The 19,102-nt window shown below is 30.6% G+C and overlaps 1 protein-coding gene across 4 annotated transcripts; it reads left to right on the top strand.

Annotated features, from left to right (window-relative positions):
- The first annotated feature begins 1,644 nt into the window (after window positions 1-1,644).
- On the top strand, window positions 1,645-6,647 carry LOC144558748 (uncharacterized). 4 transcript variants are annotated; one of them, XM_078307635.1, is made up of 9 exons: window positions 1,645-1,769; window positions 1,879-1,950; window positions 2,451-2,524; window positions 3,042-3,100; window positions 3,271-4,702; window positions 4,960-5,152; window positions 5,433-5,626; window positions 5,735-5,893; window positions 5,996-6,647. In XM_078307635.1, exons 5-9 carry the CDS (start codon window positions 3,276-3,278, stop codon window positions 6,336-6,338), a joined length of 2,316 nt encoding a protein of 771 aa, XP_078163761.1. In that variant the 5' UTR covers window positions 1,645-1,769; window positions 1,879-1,950; window positions 2,451-2,524; window positions 3,042-3,100; window positions 3,271-3,275; the 3' UTR covers window positions 6,339-6,647. The 4 variants fall into 4 exon arrangements, with proteins under 4 accessions (XP_078163761.1, XP_078163738.1, XP_078163752.1 ...); XM_078307612.1 differs by lacking the exon at window positions 3,042-3,100; XM_078307626.1 differs by lacking the exons at window positions 2,451-2,524; window positions 3,042-3,100.
- The last annotated feature ends 12,455 nt before the right edge of the window (window positions 6,648-19,102 follow it).

Genomic DNA, 19,102 nt, shown 5'->3' with positions numbered 1-19,102 from the left:
AGTAGATTATGGCACAAGCAAACAAATATTTGTCTCTTTAATAGAGATTTAATAATTATAGAACATTTAATTTTAGACATCATCACTAAATATACGATGTTACTTAAATTAATTAAATTATCTTTAGCATTGGCTAATAAGTTATTTGCAAAACGAATAGTAATGGAAAAATAAAACACATATTTGAAAGAAATTTTAATAAAATATGTCAAATCGGATTTAGATATTTCTTTTTATTGTAAAGTCTGTTGTTTTCAGATGATAATACCGCATTGGCGGATTGTCCAACAAAGATTTTCAAGACACATAATACATTTAATTTTTTTTAACAATATAATGTATATATATTTGAAAATTTTAATTTGATCCATGAACTTTTATTTGTATCAAATTAGTATTTACACTTTTAAAAAATAGCAAAGTTAGTTCTTAAATTTGTAAAATACGAATGGTCCATGAACTTTTAAATGAAATGAGTTGATCCCTTAAATTTTAGAAAGTAAGTTTAGACCAAAGTCAGATTTTCAAGTTATAAGGATCAAACTTGAATGGATTAATTATTAAAAAAATTCATACTGCAAATGAGTGTCAATTTTATAGTAGTTATAACATTTTACTCTAAAATATATAAAAAGTTAAATATAAGCACATACAATTTTGAAAATAAATGCAAGTCAATGAACTCTTATTTATCCTAACTAAGTAGGATGAATTTAATAATTTGACAAAGTTGAAGAATCAATTTAGTTTTTCTTACAAAAGTTGAAGTACTAATTTGCAACATTTCAAAATCTAGAGGCTAATTTTTTTGAATAAAGTTAAAATCAATTTAGTGCAAATAAAAATTTTTAAAAAAATTATTTAATAAAGTCTTGGGACCATCTTAAAATTCTCCCTGTTAAATTGGAGAGGAGCCGAACCTATTACAAATAGGCCATGCCTGGGCCCACCACTGGCCGTGGGCCCCATCATTATGACAAAGTTTGCGCGTTCTGACAGTAAATATATGTTAATGCCCCTGAAGTTTCTACAACCTTCCGACCTATATATGCTTTCCCTTTTATTAGTATAACAATAACTCTTTTGCTTCGATTAGAAACCGTTCCCAACTTCCCATACATCACTTTGGTTTGTACTTTGTACAAATATAAAAAATATTTAAAATTAAAGAAATAAAATTAGGAAAAACAGGAAAATAGTTGAAAAATGAACCGCCGAAAAATAGAGAAAACGAGATTTAACAGTCCCTATCTGTTGAGTCCCAATACTCTGTGACTAATATGTTGTGGGTCAGAGCTATGATACGACATCACAATTGACACTGATTCAACACACATAAGTACGCTCATGTGTGTCACAAAGAATCTGAAAATATATCATTGAAGCACAACACGAGCCTCCTGTCGTTGTTTGTAGTACGGTCTACGGATCAACATGTTTCTTGAATTTCTAAACGGAGACTCATGTCGGTCGATCTGGACCAATTTTTGTAACCACATAAAAGTTCTTTTGTTATGTGGGACCCAAGTTACAGCGAAAAAGCTTACATTACGGTCTACTGGCCCTGGTTTTGGGGCGAATTTTTTTTTTACTTCTTTATCTCCACACTCGCCGCTCTTAAAGTGTAGCAGTGTGGCCTCCTGTGAACTCATTTTTCACCTTCGCTTCGTTCTCTTCTTTTTTCTCTCGGTTTCAGTTTCCCTTTTTATGCTCTTTAAGTGTGGCTTGAGCGGAGCCTACACTGGATCCCTTTGGAGATTTGCAGACCTGTAATTTATTGCCTGGATTTCGTTCTTCTTCTTTTTTTTTCTGAGTTTTTCAAATTGCTCATGATCAGAATTCATCAATGGTAATCCTAATTGTTGCTATTATCCTCAGCTCATAAGCTCTTCTAGGCCGAGCTGCTGCCTTCACAATTGAAAGCTTTCCATAATTTATTGTTTCTGACAGGTACATTTTTTTCTGAGATTTGTCGTTGGTTCCTATAATTCTGTTGGATTTTGTTCAGAAATTCGTGTGGTAGGTAGTGTAAAATCAGAAAATAATTTGAACGATCAGTCTCAATTGCCTTATTTGCATGAATCACCTGATCTCACTTGCATAGTTAACAATGTTCGTCAACTTTTGGGGCATTGTGTTTGATGCTTAAGCAGATTTCTTTTGGTATCATGCTTGACTAGTCGGATCAATGTGTTTAAAATTCACTATCTAAATAGGACCATTTTGTATTTTTTTAGCTGCCTTTTGTCTCTTTTTTTTGTTTGTTTTGGTTAAATTTATACACATTTCATACCCTAAGTGTGCATGTAAAAAGTTCGATGTGCTTATATTAATGCAGAATGTAGTATTAACAGTAAGGGAGTAGATGATCTCTCTGTTTTTTTAATCATTACTTGTATTTGTATTTATTATTGTTGTTCCTATTTTGTTGGTTTATTTTCTATTTTCAGCTCATGTTCTCTTTGAGGCCAGGCCAGCTATCCTGTTAAAGCTAGAATCTTTGAATTACCAATCTTCCTAAGAGGTATGCCTACTGAGAAATCTGTTGAGCAATCAGCACTAACAAAAGTTCTTAATTAGATTTAATATATATTAGCATACCAGTAGAATCACAAAGAAACATGGATAAATATAAACAATGAAAAAGAAGGAAATTTTCAGGTAATATGATCCTGGCTAAGCAAAAATTGAATTTTAAGAAAAATGTGAAGAGCAAAGGAGAACTGATAGAAAAATGGAAGTCTCTATTTGATGCTTCAGTCTGGATAAGTTATTCTGTAACCTAAAAGGTGTTTATCATTTGTTACCGATGTTATTTATTATTTCAGATGTTCATAATCTAATGAACGATGCTTGTTCAATTTTATGTTTCATTTGTTATGAAGATTATCAACAATGGTTATTTCTCATCTTCATTTTCTATATGGAAGAAACATTTTTGTTTAGCAAGAAATTAGTTTCGGATTTATTTTCTTGGATCATCCATGTCATTTGCCTTTGCTAAAATCATATGCTCCTTTTTATTAATTTGCAATCTGCAGGAAGCATTGGAAATCATTTCAAATACCACCTAGCTTGCTATGAGTTTTATTTAAAACAGGTGTTACTACCTTCCCTCCACGATTTATATAGATATCAATTTGACTTCTATTTTTTATTACCACATTCAACCATCATTTTTTTTTTTCAACAATTATTCATCTAACTACCATGCCTTGTACGACCAAATACCACTACTAAGTGATTTAACCTGTACTTTGGTTTTAACAGGTGGAATGAAAGATTCAATAAATTACCAAAAGGGCAGTAGCATAGTCTCTGATCTGAAGTCCGTCTCATCTGTTATAATAACAAGTCGTAAAGCAAAGGTGTTCCTTTACGCTTTTGTGTTTTCATTTGTTGCCTGTACAGCATACCTTGCCTTCTTTGACCCTCCAGTCCGTACCGGCTTTGGTACCGGAGTACCACGGTTCAATAACCTTTTCTCCTCAGCCGCTTCCTCTACAGCCCCCTACAGATCCCAAGTTTCCAATTTTTTCTCCCATTTACTCCCCAATTCATCTTCTTTGTCTCAGCCTAAGGAAGCAATTAAGTCTTGGAAAGGTGGAGCAGGTGGGAATGAGGTAACAAAGGAGGGAACTCGATTTCAAACAAATGGAGATACAAGAAACCAATCGGTGGAGGAACTAGGGTTTAGTCCTACGAAAGATCAAGGTTTAGATGACAAATTAAAACAGAGTGAAAGTAGGAACCTGACTAGTACTTCAACCCCTCCTGTTGTAACTGAAATACCAGCAAAGAAAGATAGCAACATAGAAAAGCAAAGTGGCAACATAAATCACGCTGCAAGAGCACCTCCTGCAACTCAGGAAGTGAAAAAGAAAGACGGAAATTTGGATGAAAGAAACCAGAAAAGCAGCAAAAATCAGACTAGTAATGGGTCTCAAGGGAATTCGCATGTACCCAAGACTCAGGCAAGTACAGTCCCTGCTAAATCTGGTGAAAGTGGAAATCAAATTAGAACTGCTACTTCGCCTCCGGGAAATGAAACTACAGTAACTAAGAGTCAAGGTAGTAAGGGTAGCCAAAGTAATAATGCACCGGTGCCATCTGGGAGTAAGAGTGCTTCACCAGGCACTACAGTAAATAAGAGTCAAGGTAGTAAGGGTAGCCAAAGTAATAATGCACCGGTGCCATCTGGGACTAAGAGTGCTTCACCAGGCACTACAGTAAATAAGAGTCAAGGTAGTAAGGGTAGCCAAAGTAATAATGCACCGGTGCCATCTGGGACTAAGAGTGCTTCACCAGGCACTACAGTAAATAAGAGTCAAGGTAGTAAGGGTAGCCAAAGTAATAATGCACCGGTGCCATCTGGGAGTAAGAGTGCTTCACCAGGCACAAAAAATGAAAAAACCACTTCCTCGAAAAATATCCCTGCATCACCGGCAAAGGGAAATGAAAGTCCAAAGGGACCACCAAAAACTGCCCCAAATTCAGAATCAAATAAAAGGGATGATTTGATAAAATCCATGATTGGTTGTGACATGTTTCAAGGGCAATGGGTAAAAGATGATTCATACCCTCTTTATCCGGAGGGGTCGTGTCCCCATATTGACGAGCCCTTTGACTGCTACCACAATGGTCGGCCTGACCATAGTTATCAGAAGTTACGGTGGCAGCCTCACGGGTGTAAAATTCCAAGGTATAAATTTTACTTGCATGAAAATTTGGAAACTTCCCTTCAAATTTATTTATAGATACATCTTTATTTTTGGGAGTAGTTCTGATGTGCATCCATCTTTGTTGTTACATTTATTTGACGTCTTTGAAAATGTTTAAAAATACTAAATGGATGCACCATAAGATAGATGTATATTAGAACTATCTTATCTTTCTGTAACTAATTGCAGGTGCATAGATTAAATTACTATTTTATTTTTGTAATGTTTTGGGTAATAGGTTCAATGCAATTGATATGCTGGAGAGATTGAGAGGAAAGAGGCTTGTTTTTGTTGGTGATTCGCTAAATAGGAATATGTGGGAGTCTCTTGTATGTGCCTTGAGACATTCTGTAAAAGATAAGTTGAAGGTTTTTGAGGCATCAGGAAGGCATGAATTTCGAACTGAGGGATCCTACTCTTTCTTATTCACGGTTAGCTTTTTGTATATATATTTTTTTCTTATTTTCTTTGGTAGTGCCGCAGTGATTATAAATTTGACCGTTCTATATCAGAACTGCTAATACAAAAGGAAAAAGAAAATAAAATAGTGGATGATGAAAATTATTATTATATTATGAATCATATTATACCACAAAAATTGACTCATACAAAATATGTACTGGCAAATTGCTCCTTCCGTGACAAAGAATCACCTACCAACTTGGTCTCTTAAATGATAATTTTCAATATATTGTGTTTCCGTGTGAACAGGATTACAATTGTAGCGTGGAGTTTTTTCGATCGCCTTTTCTTGTGCAAGAATGGGAGATGCCAACTGGCAACAGTACTACAAAGGAGACTCTCAGGATCGATTTAATTGAGAGATCATCTCCTAAATACAAGGATGCAGATGTTTTAGTCTTCAACACTGGTCATTGGTGGACCCATGAAAAAACCTCTCAAGGGTATTGTAGTAATTTTTTTTTTTTTTTTATCATAATTCTAATGTAAATAACCTGATATTGAATTTGCAACTTTTATGACGAAGCTGAACCTGGTCTAATATTTTACAGGAAAGATTACTATCAGGAAGGAAACCATGTATATAGTGAATTAAATGTTCTAGATGCTTTTCATAAGGCTCTTAGTACATGGGCAAAATGGATCGATGCATATGTAAACTCAAAGAAGACTATTGTGCTTTTCAGAGGCTACTCTGCCTCCCATTTTAGGTTAATATTTTTTTCCCTTATTTCTAAGAATGTATACCGCATTACCGCTTTACAACTTTATATTATGTCCTAATCTGACCTTAAAACTTATCATTTATATAGTGGAGGGCAATGGAACTCAGGAGGAGCATGTGACAAAGAAACCGAACCAATAAAAGATGATAAATACCTGGCTATGTATCCTACAATAATGAACCAATTAGAAGATGTGATTAATGGTATGAAAACACCTGTAGTTTATTTGAACATCACAAAAATGTCTGATTATAGAAAAGATGCACATCCTTCTATATACCGCAAACAATATTCAACCGAAGAAGAAAGGAGGTCTGATGTGCAGTACCAGGACTGTAGTCACTGGTGCTTACCTGGCGTACCGGATTCTTGGAATGAACTTCTTTACGCTCAAATTTTGGTTAAACAACACCAAATGAGCGGTAAATAAAAGAAAGCAGAATAATAAGTAAACACGTGATAGATGAATTGTTGTACATTGAGTGTTGATTTAGTATATTTAGGATGGGGGATAAAATACGAGGTAATAATAGCAAATAAGAATTTTTGTGTTTTTTTTATTCTTGAGTTTTACTACGGGATTGGAAGGAGATGGTAGGAAATGGGGCACGTTTTAGTTGAAATCAGAGGTGTTGTATTAGTTATAAAAATAGTTAGTACCAGGATCAGCTGTCTGCTAGAGGTACCAAGTGTGTAATGCATTTTTTTTTTTCATTTTATATTTTAATTATCATTATAGCAAGAGATAAGGTTTGTCTTGGTTGCCTCATTACATATCACAGAACTTTAGAAACAATTGTAACCGATAAGTTATCTGTGATATAATATTTTTAATAAAATAAGAGCACATTACATGAAATTGGTGAACATAATACCCGGAAATATCACATGGTTATTTATTTCATCACTTCAGGCATAAAACAGTTATTATTGTTATTTATTTCGACATAATAATTGTATTGCTTGGCGGTACTATTCACTTAACCGTAATTTTCTCATATATGTAACCTCAGTCGAACTTGTATCATTTCTTTTTCAGTACTACATTACATGATAAGCATATCTATAGATAGTATCTAATCTTGGATGTGATTCAGAACTGAAAGAGCAAATTAGTTGTAGAAGTGAATTTGATAGTGAATTAAAAGAATAAGTAGAAGAGGAACTATCTTGAAGAGCAAATTAGTCTTTGGGACACCACAGAGACACTTATTATGAATATACCATGAACCTTCGGTTCGGTATCTCCCCCGCACAACTCATTGTAACTTAAATCTCGAAAACGCAATTGTATATCTTGAAGCGATTTCGGCACTTTACCCTTGATCTTATAAGTGACTAATAGGCATTTTTATTTGCATAAGTTAAGGAGCATTAATGCTTCAGAATGTGTGAGGGGCATATATAGGTAGTGCTTGAATGAAATGAAATGATGAACCAAATAATTTATTTTAGGAGTAAGGCTACGGTGCTGTGGGCTGCATAGAGGGTTACAGTGTCACGGCTCATTTGATCTAAAAAATTCTGCACCATTCAGATATTTGATTTTTTATCTATCTAAAAAAATAGTACAAAATTTCCAAAAAATGTAAAATTTGGTCTCCAAATACATATTAATATGATGAACAAGATGAACAGTTCGGATCGACCGTTAAGATTTTGAAAACTTGAATATTGAGCCGTAGCACCGTAGCCCTCTATGCAACCCATAGCACTGTAGCCTTACTCTTTATTTTAGTATCCAAAAGCATGAAGCCCGTTGCATTTTTTTTAATCAGAAATTGGCTAAACTAAGACAAGATTTTTGGACAAGGAAAAAGGGCCACTACACTGTTTTTGTTTATAACGTGCTCGATCTCAATCGTAGTGTTACCTCTAAATTAAAAAATAAATTTTGAAAATGAATATTTTAATAGCATGCATCCATCTCTTTAAAACTTTATTCAAGATTTTTCATCTATGCCTCACCATCATTATTCTTTTTTTTTTTTTTGTTATATTCTCTCTTCTTCATATTTTCTCAATCTCATTTAAGAGGAACGTATGTTTATATTTTTTTTTTTCAGTAGGAATTTCCACGCAGTTAATTTGATGTGTTTTATTATATAGATTTGTTTTGTAAAATAATTACTTATATTTGAAATTTAGTTGTTTCTAAGAGTTTGTTAATAAAAATTATTATTAAAAAATCAATTTATTCTGCAAAAGATATTATTTTTTTTGAAGTGAAGACGACGAAAAATTCTAGTTCGATATATGCTCGTATAAAGCAGTTTAAAATAATTCATGGATATGAATGAAAACTTCTATTATCTGGGCCTGATTTATGGGCTCTTCCTGTTTCGTAAGGCCCAATGTTAATTAGTAGCTCTCCGGGAAGAAAAGGAGATGTGGGTTCTTTTTTATTAGGCTGATGTAGATGCTCATATTCTTATTCATCGGATTTAGATGTCGCGAGCACTGATAACTAAGTGGAAAAATAACTTGTTTTGACTGACATGCTGTGATTTTGGTCATGTATCGTACTGTGTTGTGATTAAAATATTAAGAGGTGATCACATTACGTGAGTCATGTTGTTTCCAAACGTATTGTGTCCAAATGCGACTGGTCATATTTGATCACGATTAACTATATTTTTATAATTTAAGTTAGTTTATTCAATATTTACTATTTGATTAAAGATTTAACGGTCCTTATTACTCGTGACTCACGTGATCACATACCGTGCCGTTGTATGACGTGCCATGTTAAATTAAAAAAAAAATACTTATAGCACAAATGATTACAGCACGAGACACGCAAATTACGATACATAATTAACACACATACCGAGATATTGGATAAAGATATAAATATAGATATAGATAAGAGATATTTATTTAACTGTGATCTATAATATAATTGATAAATATAAAATTATGTATGATAATTTTTTCTTTGTTCAATACAACCGTAACGTATCCATATACAATTCCAGATTTGAGTTGTAAAAGAAGAAAAGCTTGTCATAAAAAAAAATAAGAACTGTCTATATAGTTTTATCAAGAATCTAAATAGCGATTATCGCGTTATAGCGGAAAGGCTAAAAAAAAAAACTACCGCGAATAGCATAGCTATAACAAAAGCTATCCTACATAGCGTTTTTCGTTTAAAAAATTATATTTTATATTTTTACTAATTATCAACATTATCTAAAATTTCATAGAACAATAAGTAACATAAAATTAATGAAGAAATTATAATATTTATGTTAAACCAATACAAAATTCAAATTGCTATTCAAAATATTTCTAATAGTATCATAAAGTACTATCTTTTTCATTCAAAATAATCTAAGTATCATAACATAAATTATAAAAAAAATTATTAAAAAAAAATATAAACATCATGGAATAAACTATCTATCTTTTTCTATTTAAAAACAAAATTAATCATATTGAAAAAAAATGATCTTTAAAATAAATTTTTAGTTTGGACTTTTAAATAAAAGTCTACGTAGCATAGTGTGTGCTATAACGCGTAGCGTGTGGCGCAAATAGCGGTCGTAGCTAAAATAACGCACTTTTATCATATAGCTTAGCGTTCAAGGTCCGAAAACGCTATAACACGCTATTTAGAACACTGATTTTTACAATGCAGCTATTTTAAGCTTGCTAGAGAACTCTTAATTAAAAGAAAAACAAAGTATTCTTACTCAGGAATAAAAATTTTGAAATAAGTGACATTTCATTTATACAATTATTTTTTAATATTAGTAAATACAAAAAAAAAAAAAATAACAAGGCTAGCTAGCCTGCTATTAGACTCCATATTCAAATATATTCTGCCTCCGGCCGCTTCTATTTTTTAAAAGTAATTAATTTCTTTTTTCCTATAATTTTATTTGAATGATGGCAAAAGATAAGGTTTGTCATGGTTGCTTTCATTGCACGTCACTTTATAAATAATTATAACTAGAGAATTAAGTAATCATTATCTCATGCATGCACAAGCACAACATTTCTTCTTCTCTGAGATCAATAAGATCTGATATATCATATATGAACAAATAAGACAACATCACATGAAATTAATAGCCATAACACCCGGCCACATCACGTGGGTTTTAATTATTTCGTACAAAGAAAACCCGATTTTTTTATTTATATCCAAAAATTAAATCAAATTACAAAAAATAACTAATTTCCCGTTGAATTTTGAAAACTACCCAATCCGGTTACCCAGTAACCGGATTTTCTTTTTTTTGTTTCCGGTTACCCAATTCCCGGATTATTGAAATGGGTCCGGTTATTGGTTAACCGGAAATGAGCAAAAAAAATTGGTATGGTATATGTCCGGTTAATGGTGCACCGGTTTTGTGTTTTTTTTTTTTTTTTTTTTTTTTTAAACAGAAATTTATTTATTTTTTATATTTTGTATTAAAATATTAGAAATGTTGAATATATTTCTTTGAAAATAGATGGAATACAATATAATTTGATTTATTAGAAAGACTGCAACAAATAACCCGGATCAATATTTTTCAGATCGGATTTTTCGCGGCTGTATGAAAAATTAATATATTTATTTATGTGTTATTGGAAAAAAATAAAAATGCTTAGATTCCGAGTTATTGATCCCGGTTCAAAAGTCACTTCTAGATAATCCAGAAAATATTATGATCTTTCTATTACATTTAATTTATTAAAAGTTGTATCTATTTTGAAAAATAAAATAAAAACTTTAATTTATTTAATAATTGTTATTCAAAAATAATTCTCAAAATGTTGTGCTTGTGTAACCGGAAAGAAAAAAAAAATCCGGTTACTGGATAACCGGATTGGATAGTTTTGCAAATTCAACGTCCAAGTGGTTATTTTTTGTAATTTGATTTATGTTTTGGATATAAATAAAAAAATCGGTAAACCTCACATGAATATGGACCATATTTCTTGGTAGTTAGAACATTATTTCAGTTTGGCTCACATTTAATTATTTTGTTAGATACAAATATATATACACTATTTAAGTATAGGAGATTGTTAACAAAAAAAATGCACCCGTTAAAATGATATGTATGGTTTTAAATGTAATAATGTCAAGTCTGATCATGATATTTTTTGGATCATATCTTTATTGGATAAAAATAGGATCTTAATCTCTTTATTTGATCCAGATTTAGAATATAATCTCAACATTCACACAATTATTGTCGATTAAAATTATGTGAATTCTGTTTTCAATTACGTAAAATATCAAAAATTAAATTGTAATGTCTATTACATTTTTTTGCAGTATCTTTTATATATTTTTATTTAATCAATTTAATTTGAATATTGTATTTTGTTAATAATTTAACAATTATTCCATGTATATATGTCGAGTTATGCCTTATTTTGATACTTGATTAAATTGCAGTTACGTCAAATTGTAAGTTTATAAATTTAAGACGCAGGCTTTTAAAAGGTTATAAAATATATTTTTTTCCTTCAAAAAAAAAAATCAATTTAAGACACAAGCTTGTTCCCGATTCTTGAATTTAATTACTTAAAATATTATCTAATTAATATCTATATGGACTCAAAAGATACGTTATTTAATATTTGTAACATATTTTTATTATAAGAGTGCTAACTATCACCCAAGATTTCTTTTACTACGTCTCACCCAATACATGGTTTATTTATTTATTTTCCTTTAAGAATAGTATAAGATTATTTGTTTAACTCTACATGCTTCATCTTTTTTTTTTGAAAAAAATAAATAAATTTTGTAATGAACGAGATCCGGTTGAGAAAAATTATTTATTAAGATTCCAATTTTTTTTTATTTATAGATAGTAAAGGTCATATTTGACTGTGTAGTAAAAGATGGAGTAAACTACATTTTAGTTATCAAATAAGTAAAATAAAAAGAATAAAATGAAATTATGATAGAATAAGTACTTTACACTTCACTTATAAGGCACATGGTTGTAGATATTTACTCTTTTTTTTTTAAATTTCTATCTTATTCAAATTAATTAACTTAAGTCATAACTTAAACTATCAAATGAGATATAAAACATAAGAAGTAATATAAAATAAGCAACTTAATTCCTTTTCAAATTTAATTAAGTAACAATCAAACATGAATACATGATCAAATAAATTAAAATAAGATAGGAAAAACATTATTTTTGGAATGAGAATCCAAGAATGGTGGTACTCAAAAATCAAAATGCTCATCCGTACACTGCAGCACCTCTTTTAGCATCTCTAGGAAATTATGTTGGTGGATTGGACAGACCCATAATGTTTGATTCTTTGATTCTTTGATTCTCTTATAACATGACAGGGAGCATTGGTCCCCGTTATGTCATATAAAATTTTACATGCCAACTAAGTACGTCAAATTAATTAATGTACTGATGATTGTTAGTTGTTTTTTTTTAACAAATTAATTAAGGCATGATTTATCAATAACTAAACAAGAGAAACTAATCATGATGCAATAAAACATGTCCCAATAGTGCATAGAAGATTTATATATATATAAAAAAAAGGAACTCTTTATGTACCATTTTTTTTTTATAAAAAATGTCCCAATAGTGCATAGAAGATTTCCTCAAAAGAGAACATGTAAAATGCCAAATTATAGACCATACACAAATAATTCGATTAAAAAGCTGTTATTATGAAAAACAAAAGTTTTGCAAGTTCAAAAATCATAGGAAGTATCAATAAAAAGAGTTTAAAACATCCAATGCAATCAAAACTTTTGAAGTTGTCATTTTCAGCAATGACCACATAAAGTTACATAAAGAGTTCCTCAAAAGAAATGATAATTCTAATTAGAATTATCATTTCTTTTGAGGAACTCTTTATGTAACTTTATGTGGTCATTGCTGAAAATGACAACTTCAAAGAAAAGGGGAGGCCAACTCAGTGACTTTCAAGATATTTGATAAAATGCTCAATTTTTCTTTTTGTACTTATTATTTGTATTTGACGGTTTAAACTTGATTGAATTTGGAACTGAATTTCAGGCACTTTCTGGTCTGGATTCAGCGATTTCTAAGTCTCGACAAGCAGCTCGGTTGAATGGCAATGTGTCCCTTAATGCCACTCTCAATGCACAATTGAATTGTTTGTAAGGCATGTGGACTATCTTAGTATTGTTCCACACTGTTTTGATACATTTTTATCTTCTTCTTTTTGTCAAAATTTACTATTAATTGCTTAAGGGACTTTCTTTTTTTAATTTCTGGGTTCATTGTTCAAAAGACTGTACTCAGGCTTTTAGCACTAGTTATAGGTATGTAGTTTTATAGGTAAAATGAATAATAGTTTCTAAATAATACTAATAGTATATATTATGTATATGTTTTTTATTCAATCTCTGAGTTTCTTTCTAATAGATGATTACACAGCTATACTTCCAAATAGAGAAGATTTAGTGCTCCAGGCAGTGGCAACCCAACCTGTCAGTGTTGGAATCTGTGGCAGTGATTATGCATTTCAGCTATACTCTAGTGTAAAAGTTCTTTCAATAAGGCCATGTTACTAAATTAAATTGCATATTTTTACTAAAAAACAGTGGATCCTGGAGCATTTCATGATCATGAACCTAGAGATTTATACATGTTCATGAGTTACTTTATTTTATTTTATATCACATTCATAGATGCCCTGGTTCTAGTTCTGATACTTTTGTGGGACATATGAGCTACTATTTTTCTTTGAATTTTTCATTTCATTTTCATGTAATTATGTTGTCTCACCAAACATTGCAATGAAAGGTTTGGAAAATTAAACAACTCATGAACAAGGTTAAAGCACTGCTACATAACTCATAATTAAGCTTTATTTTTTAGGTTAAAGCATTGTTGCATACTCATAATTAAGTAACAAAAATGCGCTATACATATCGTAGCCTCACTCGTTGAATAAACTATACATTATTGATTGATAAAATGTTTCTATATACATGGTATCAGTATGACTATGCTTTTGATTGGATTGTACTTAAGTATCCTCAGATTGGCAGCAGCTCTAGACCTAAAGTAAGTGTAATTTTGCTTCCTCCCAATTCTATCTGTTATGTCACAGACTGGAAACCAGAACCATTCAAGTTGTAGTTGAACATTAAGTCCCAACCAGAGATTGATCCCATCCGGGCCCATCTGCTGATAGCGAAATGAAAGAATATGGTATGACTGACCTTAGGCAAATCTGATTCGACTTTGATCAATTTGTTTTCTTAGGTTTTGTTAGAAATTAGGAATTTGTTTGACTAAGCTTAATTGGATGAAGCTTAATTAGGGATTTGTTCGACCTTTTTTCCATACAGCATCATACTCTATCATTGCTGAGCTTTGTCGAATTTGAAATATATCATTATTTTATTTTTTATGTATGGCTTTATTTAGGAAGCTGATAGTAAAGAGAGTAAAGGTACTCTTCAAATAAAAACTTAACCTGATTTGCAGAGAACTTAGGAAAGCACTTTATGAATCAGAATTTTTTTTGCTAAAGATAAAGTGATTTAATTTTGCCCATGATAACTTATTCGATGCTATATAGTTATCATGGGCAAAATGTATAAAGTTATTTCTCTGCAAAGTTAACAACATGCTATTTTACAGATTTTATCACGAGTAACTTGTTGCACCAGATTTTATATCTACTGGTGCATAAATTTGAATTTAGCTGCATAAAATTTACTTGTTTACAACTTAGTTAATAACTTAGTGATTTAATTTACCCATGGGTAAAAAGGAAACTAAACTTCTTTATGTCTTATTTTGATTTTATGCTAATTTTTATCATTTTGTAATACTCTTATGTTTAAAACATATATCGCAAGAGGACACAACAGACATTCAAAGGGAGATCTTATATACTGCTTTCAATTGTCACGGTGATAAAGGTTATGACACGGAGCAAGAGTATGACATGCAAGAAATTGAGGAAGCACTTGGTGCCTAAACATCAATGATCAATCCAATGAAAATTGTTATTAATTGATATTTTTGTTTTTGTGTAATGTGTTGCATTTAAGTATTGAACAAAAATATTTTTTGTGTAATGGTTATTAATTGATACACAAAAATATTTTCAATTTAAAATGAGAGATCAAATTTCCTTTTAAATTTGAACAATACTAAGCAGGATGTGAACAAATTAATATAATGTTATAATATTTATTGCTGTGATTTACAAGAATTTATTCAATTTGAAGGAAAATATCAAATATATATAGAAAATGCACTGTTTAGGAATTCAATATTTGTTGCATGGGTAGTCCCATGCAACAAATAGTTCTCAAATAATCATCAAAATTTGTTGCATGGGTATGAAATGAGTTGTTGCATAAACATTTATTAAAATATACTTTCTAGTCTTGCTGGCAGGTCACGAGTCATCAAATATTTGTTGCATGAGTAAATCAGAGACAATTGCATGGGTAAACATTAAACTTGTTGCATGGATAATTGTTGCATGGGCATATCCATGTAACAAGTTTCATTGTGTCAGAAATGTTAATATTTGTTGCATGGACACTACTTATCCATGCAACAAGTATTTTTACCCATGCAACAAACCAAGATTCTAGTAGTGTAAACCATAGAATTATTTACAGATAATGGGAGAACACATTTGTCTTTTGTACAAAATACTTTTGGTATGGGAGATAATTAGAAAATGCTTTATGTATATATGGAACCAGTTTTTAAATAGTCTGGAGGTTTTTTTATAATATAATTTGTACGGAATATTTTACATGTTCAAAATTCAAACTAAATATATTTTTATTAAAATTAAATAATTAAGTGACTTGATCTATAATTTCTTAAGAAAATAATATAAGTGAATCAAATGTGAAGGAAAAGAAAAGAATCAAGTATTTGCAAAATATATCCTCTTTAGTAATTGAAAAAAAAATTACATTTTTTTTCTTTAGACCTTGAACTCTTTTTCAAATGTAAACACTCGATCTTTATCTGTCTCTGGTAAAATTAAAATCATTTTATACTTGTTATTCACCTTCTCCCACTTAATTTTAATTTTTAGCAGTCTCTCAATCTAATTACATCTAGATGTTAAAAAGTATTTTCAAGGACATTTTCAGAAATATAGCTATAGATTATAAATTATGGTACAAATTTTTGGGAGTTAATTTTTTTTCTTCTAGTTTTCATACTTTAATTAAATTAGTTAATTTATTGAACATTTTTTTTACACTATTTAATCCAGTGGGATAGGGCCCACCCCAGCACCCCTGAAAAAAGAAAGTGCATAAAAGATTCCCTAAAAAGAACCGAAAATGGACAGAAAAAAACATAATGGAACCCTAGACCCGAGATACATGTTAGCTTTTGTAAACTGTACTCGTGTTAGAAGTTGGTCTCAAATGAAGAGCAAAAAAGGCAATTCCTCCTCCTTTATTCTCCCTCAGATCAATGTAATTAAGAACACTTCTAACAATTTCGGGTAGGGTTTGTGTATAACAGGACCCAACATCCGTCTAGTCTCCTTGTAGAATCCTTTGATTTATTTTATTTTATTTTTATCAGAAACTCAACATATGTTTGCATATTTAGAAGAAAAACACAAGCTTTGGTTGCGTTTCTATTAAAAGAAGTCCGCCATGCTCATTCAATTTAAGCCGAATTTACATGTGAGCATAGTGATGCATGCATGATGTATGGACAGCTAGCAGGGTAAGTTAACGGGTCAGGTCTCAATCGGGTAATCGGGTTACAAAACGGGGTCCACAAACAGCTCTTTCATAGCAAACATGCATGGAAGCACGTGACCCTTTTCAAAGTGGAAAGCAAGGTCTCATAAGTGTTAGTCTGCTAGACGCTCCATGTTTCAGATCCTCTGTGGATTTATTATACCATCCTGCACTATAGCGAGTTACTTATCAACACATACAAAGTATTCATAATAACAAGTTTGGAAATAATTCGGCTAGGATTAAAGTTCGTGATTTGCGTATAATTTAATTATAATCCAAAAATGATTTACTATTTTATTATATAAATAACATATTAAAATAGTGTTATTATAAAAGGTTAAAGTTTTGTAATTTTTACGGATAATATAAGATCAATAATGTGCTATTCTTAGAATTTTTGGAATTCGATAATAATTTAGGAAGGTAAAAAAATAATACTGTAATAATGAAAATGTTATTGGAGAACTTTTCTGGGAGGCAATTGACTTTACAATATAAAAGTTAGTAATTTTTTAAAGATAATATAGGATTAATAGTGTGTTTTGAAACAATAATTCAAAAATGTGTCATAAAATAATGCGAGTAGAACTAGGGTGTTCTTAAGTCACCAAGTCCCTGGTGAATTCAAGTCTAAAATCTGTCAAATCGGTTTTAAATGATAAATCCGAACCGTTGAAATCAACTTATCTTATGAGTGATGCGTCTACATGTAAAAATTTTGAACATTTAAATTAATTTAGTATAAAGTCAAGCGATCAAAATTAGAAGTTAATAAATTAATTTTAAAGCATTCATTTTTTGAACATTTTTTTACCACTTGACTATATACAAAATTAATTTCAAATTTTTTGTTTTTGTTTTTACATGTAGACGCATCACTCGTAAAGTAGACGGGTTTCAGCGGTTCAAATTTGTCGTTTAAAGCTGATTTGATGAATTTTAGACTTGAGTTCACCGAGAGAGTCGGTGAACTTAAGAACACCGTATTCCTACTCAAATAATGATGTTACAATATAAATATTATTGGGAAACTCAAACTTTGTTGCGAGGCAAATAACTTTTACAAGGCCTATAAAATTGTGACACCGCCCAAAAGGTTATTTATGTACTTCCCACAAAAAATCTCATAATGATATTATACAAGTCACTCCAATTCCCTTTACTTTTCAGACTCTAAATATCCACCAAACAAGGACCACATTTTGTTTCTCTTGTTTTCAACCCCTCACACAAATTCTGTGCCCAAATTGACTTAGATACCTGTATAATGTACGCTTTATTCCATGGTTTTGTCGCCAAACTACACAATTTAAACAATTTTGGTTGTCCTTTGTCAAAGTTGTATTTTTGCTCTTAAAGGAAGTTGATCTGATGTTCTCTGATGTTCTTTTAGCTTTTTTGAAGACACCAATGTCATGAATTTTAATTTGAAAAAAAAGAAGACATTGTTGACAATGGTTATTTATACATTTTATATATTTTTTAAATCAATTTAAATAAAGCTGAAAATTATAAAAAAAAAAAGTATAGGTATATTACGACATATAAGTGGGTTGATATATTAAGTATTGTTAATTTTGAACTATAAAAAAAATCAGTTATTTGATGAATTGTAAAACATGCATCAAACTTCAATATTTATTGGATAACTCTAGTCTACATTCAACTTTTATGATGCAACCATTCTATATTTTCAAAATTATTCTTTTAAATTTATAAAATAAATATGATTCTCCATCCTTAATATTGTAAGTATCAAATTTCGGCCAACTTAAGTTATTTAATATTCCATTCGAATTATAAACAGCTTTTTAATGACCATTCGAATTATAAATTAATTTGATTTCAATGCACGTTCTATCTTTATTTAATTTAAATTTATTCTAACTTTAATGCACGTTCTATCGAACAATATATTATCAATATTGAATTCTATCTCTGTAGTTCTTCTTGCATTTTTGTTTTTGACAGAGATCGATAATCTCCATTTCACCTTTTGTAACTAAAGTCACATGTAGTCATACAAACATACAAATCTCGGATGAGGATTCCGTACAATGGAAAGCAAAAATTTAATATGAATACTTCCTAATTAATATAATTAAGAAAAAGATAAAGGACCATAAAGCACTTTTCCAAGTAAAAATGTACCCTCCAGCCCTCCTTTGGTAGTAACACCAATATGTGTTATATTATGGAGTCCGTATCCTCTACGGTATTTCAAAATTTGAATTTAAAATTCATAATGTTTAATCAGAATTCAAATCAATTCGGTTCATTGTAAAAAAATTACGGGACTCCTTTAATATTTGTGCTATTTGTCTCAATATGTATTATATTCTGGAGGCCGTATCCTCTACAATATTCAAATTTTGAATTTGAAATTCAGAATGTATTATCAGAATTCAGATCAATTTAGTATATTTTTAAATATTTACGTAACTCCTTTAACATTCGTGCCAATACGGATGAGAATGTCTGGATTCTAT

This window comes from Carex rostrata, chromosome 1, assembly GCF_964058835.1.
Source record: "Carex rostrata chromosome 1, lpCarRost1.2, whole genome shotgun sequence".
Lineage (NCBI taxonomy): Eukaryota > Viridiplantae > Streptophyta > Magnoliopsida > Poales > Cyperaceae > Carex > Carex rostrata.
Note: the sequence above shows the minus strand (reverse complement) of the source record. Positions and strands in the feature narration are given on the sequence as shown.

Coding starts and splice junctions, on each gene's coding strand:
- LOC144558748 (XM_078307626.1), top strand. CDS start 3,276: ATGAAAGATTCAATAAATTACCAAAAGGGCAGTAGCATAGTCTCTGAT. Junction 4,703..4,959: donor CACGGGTGTAAAATTCCAAG/GTATAAATTTTA, acceptor TTTGGGTAATAG/GTTCAATGCAATTGATATGC. Junction 5,894..5,995: donor TACTCTGCCTCCCATTTTAG/GTTAATATTTTT, acceptor TCATTTATATAG/TGGAGGGCAATGGAACTCAG.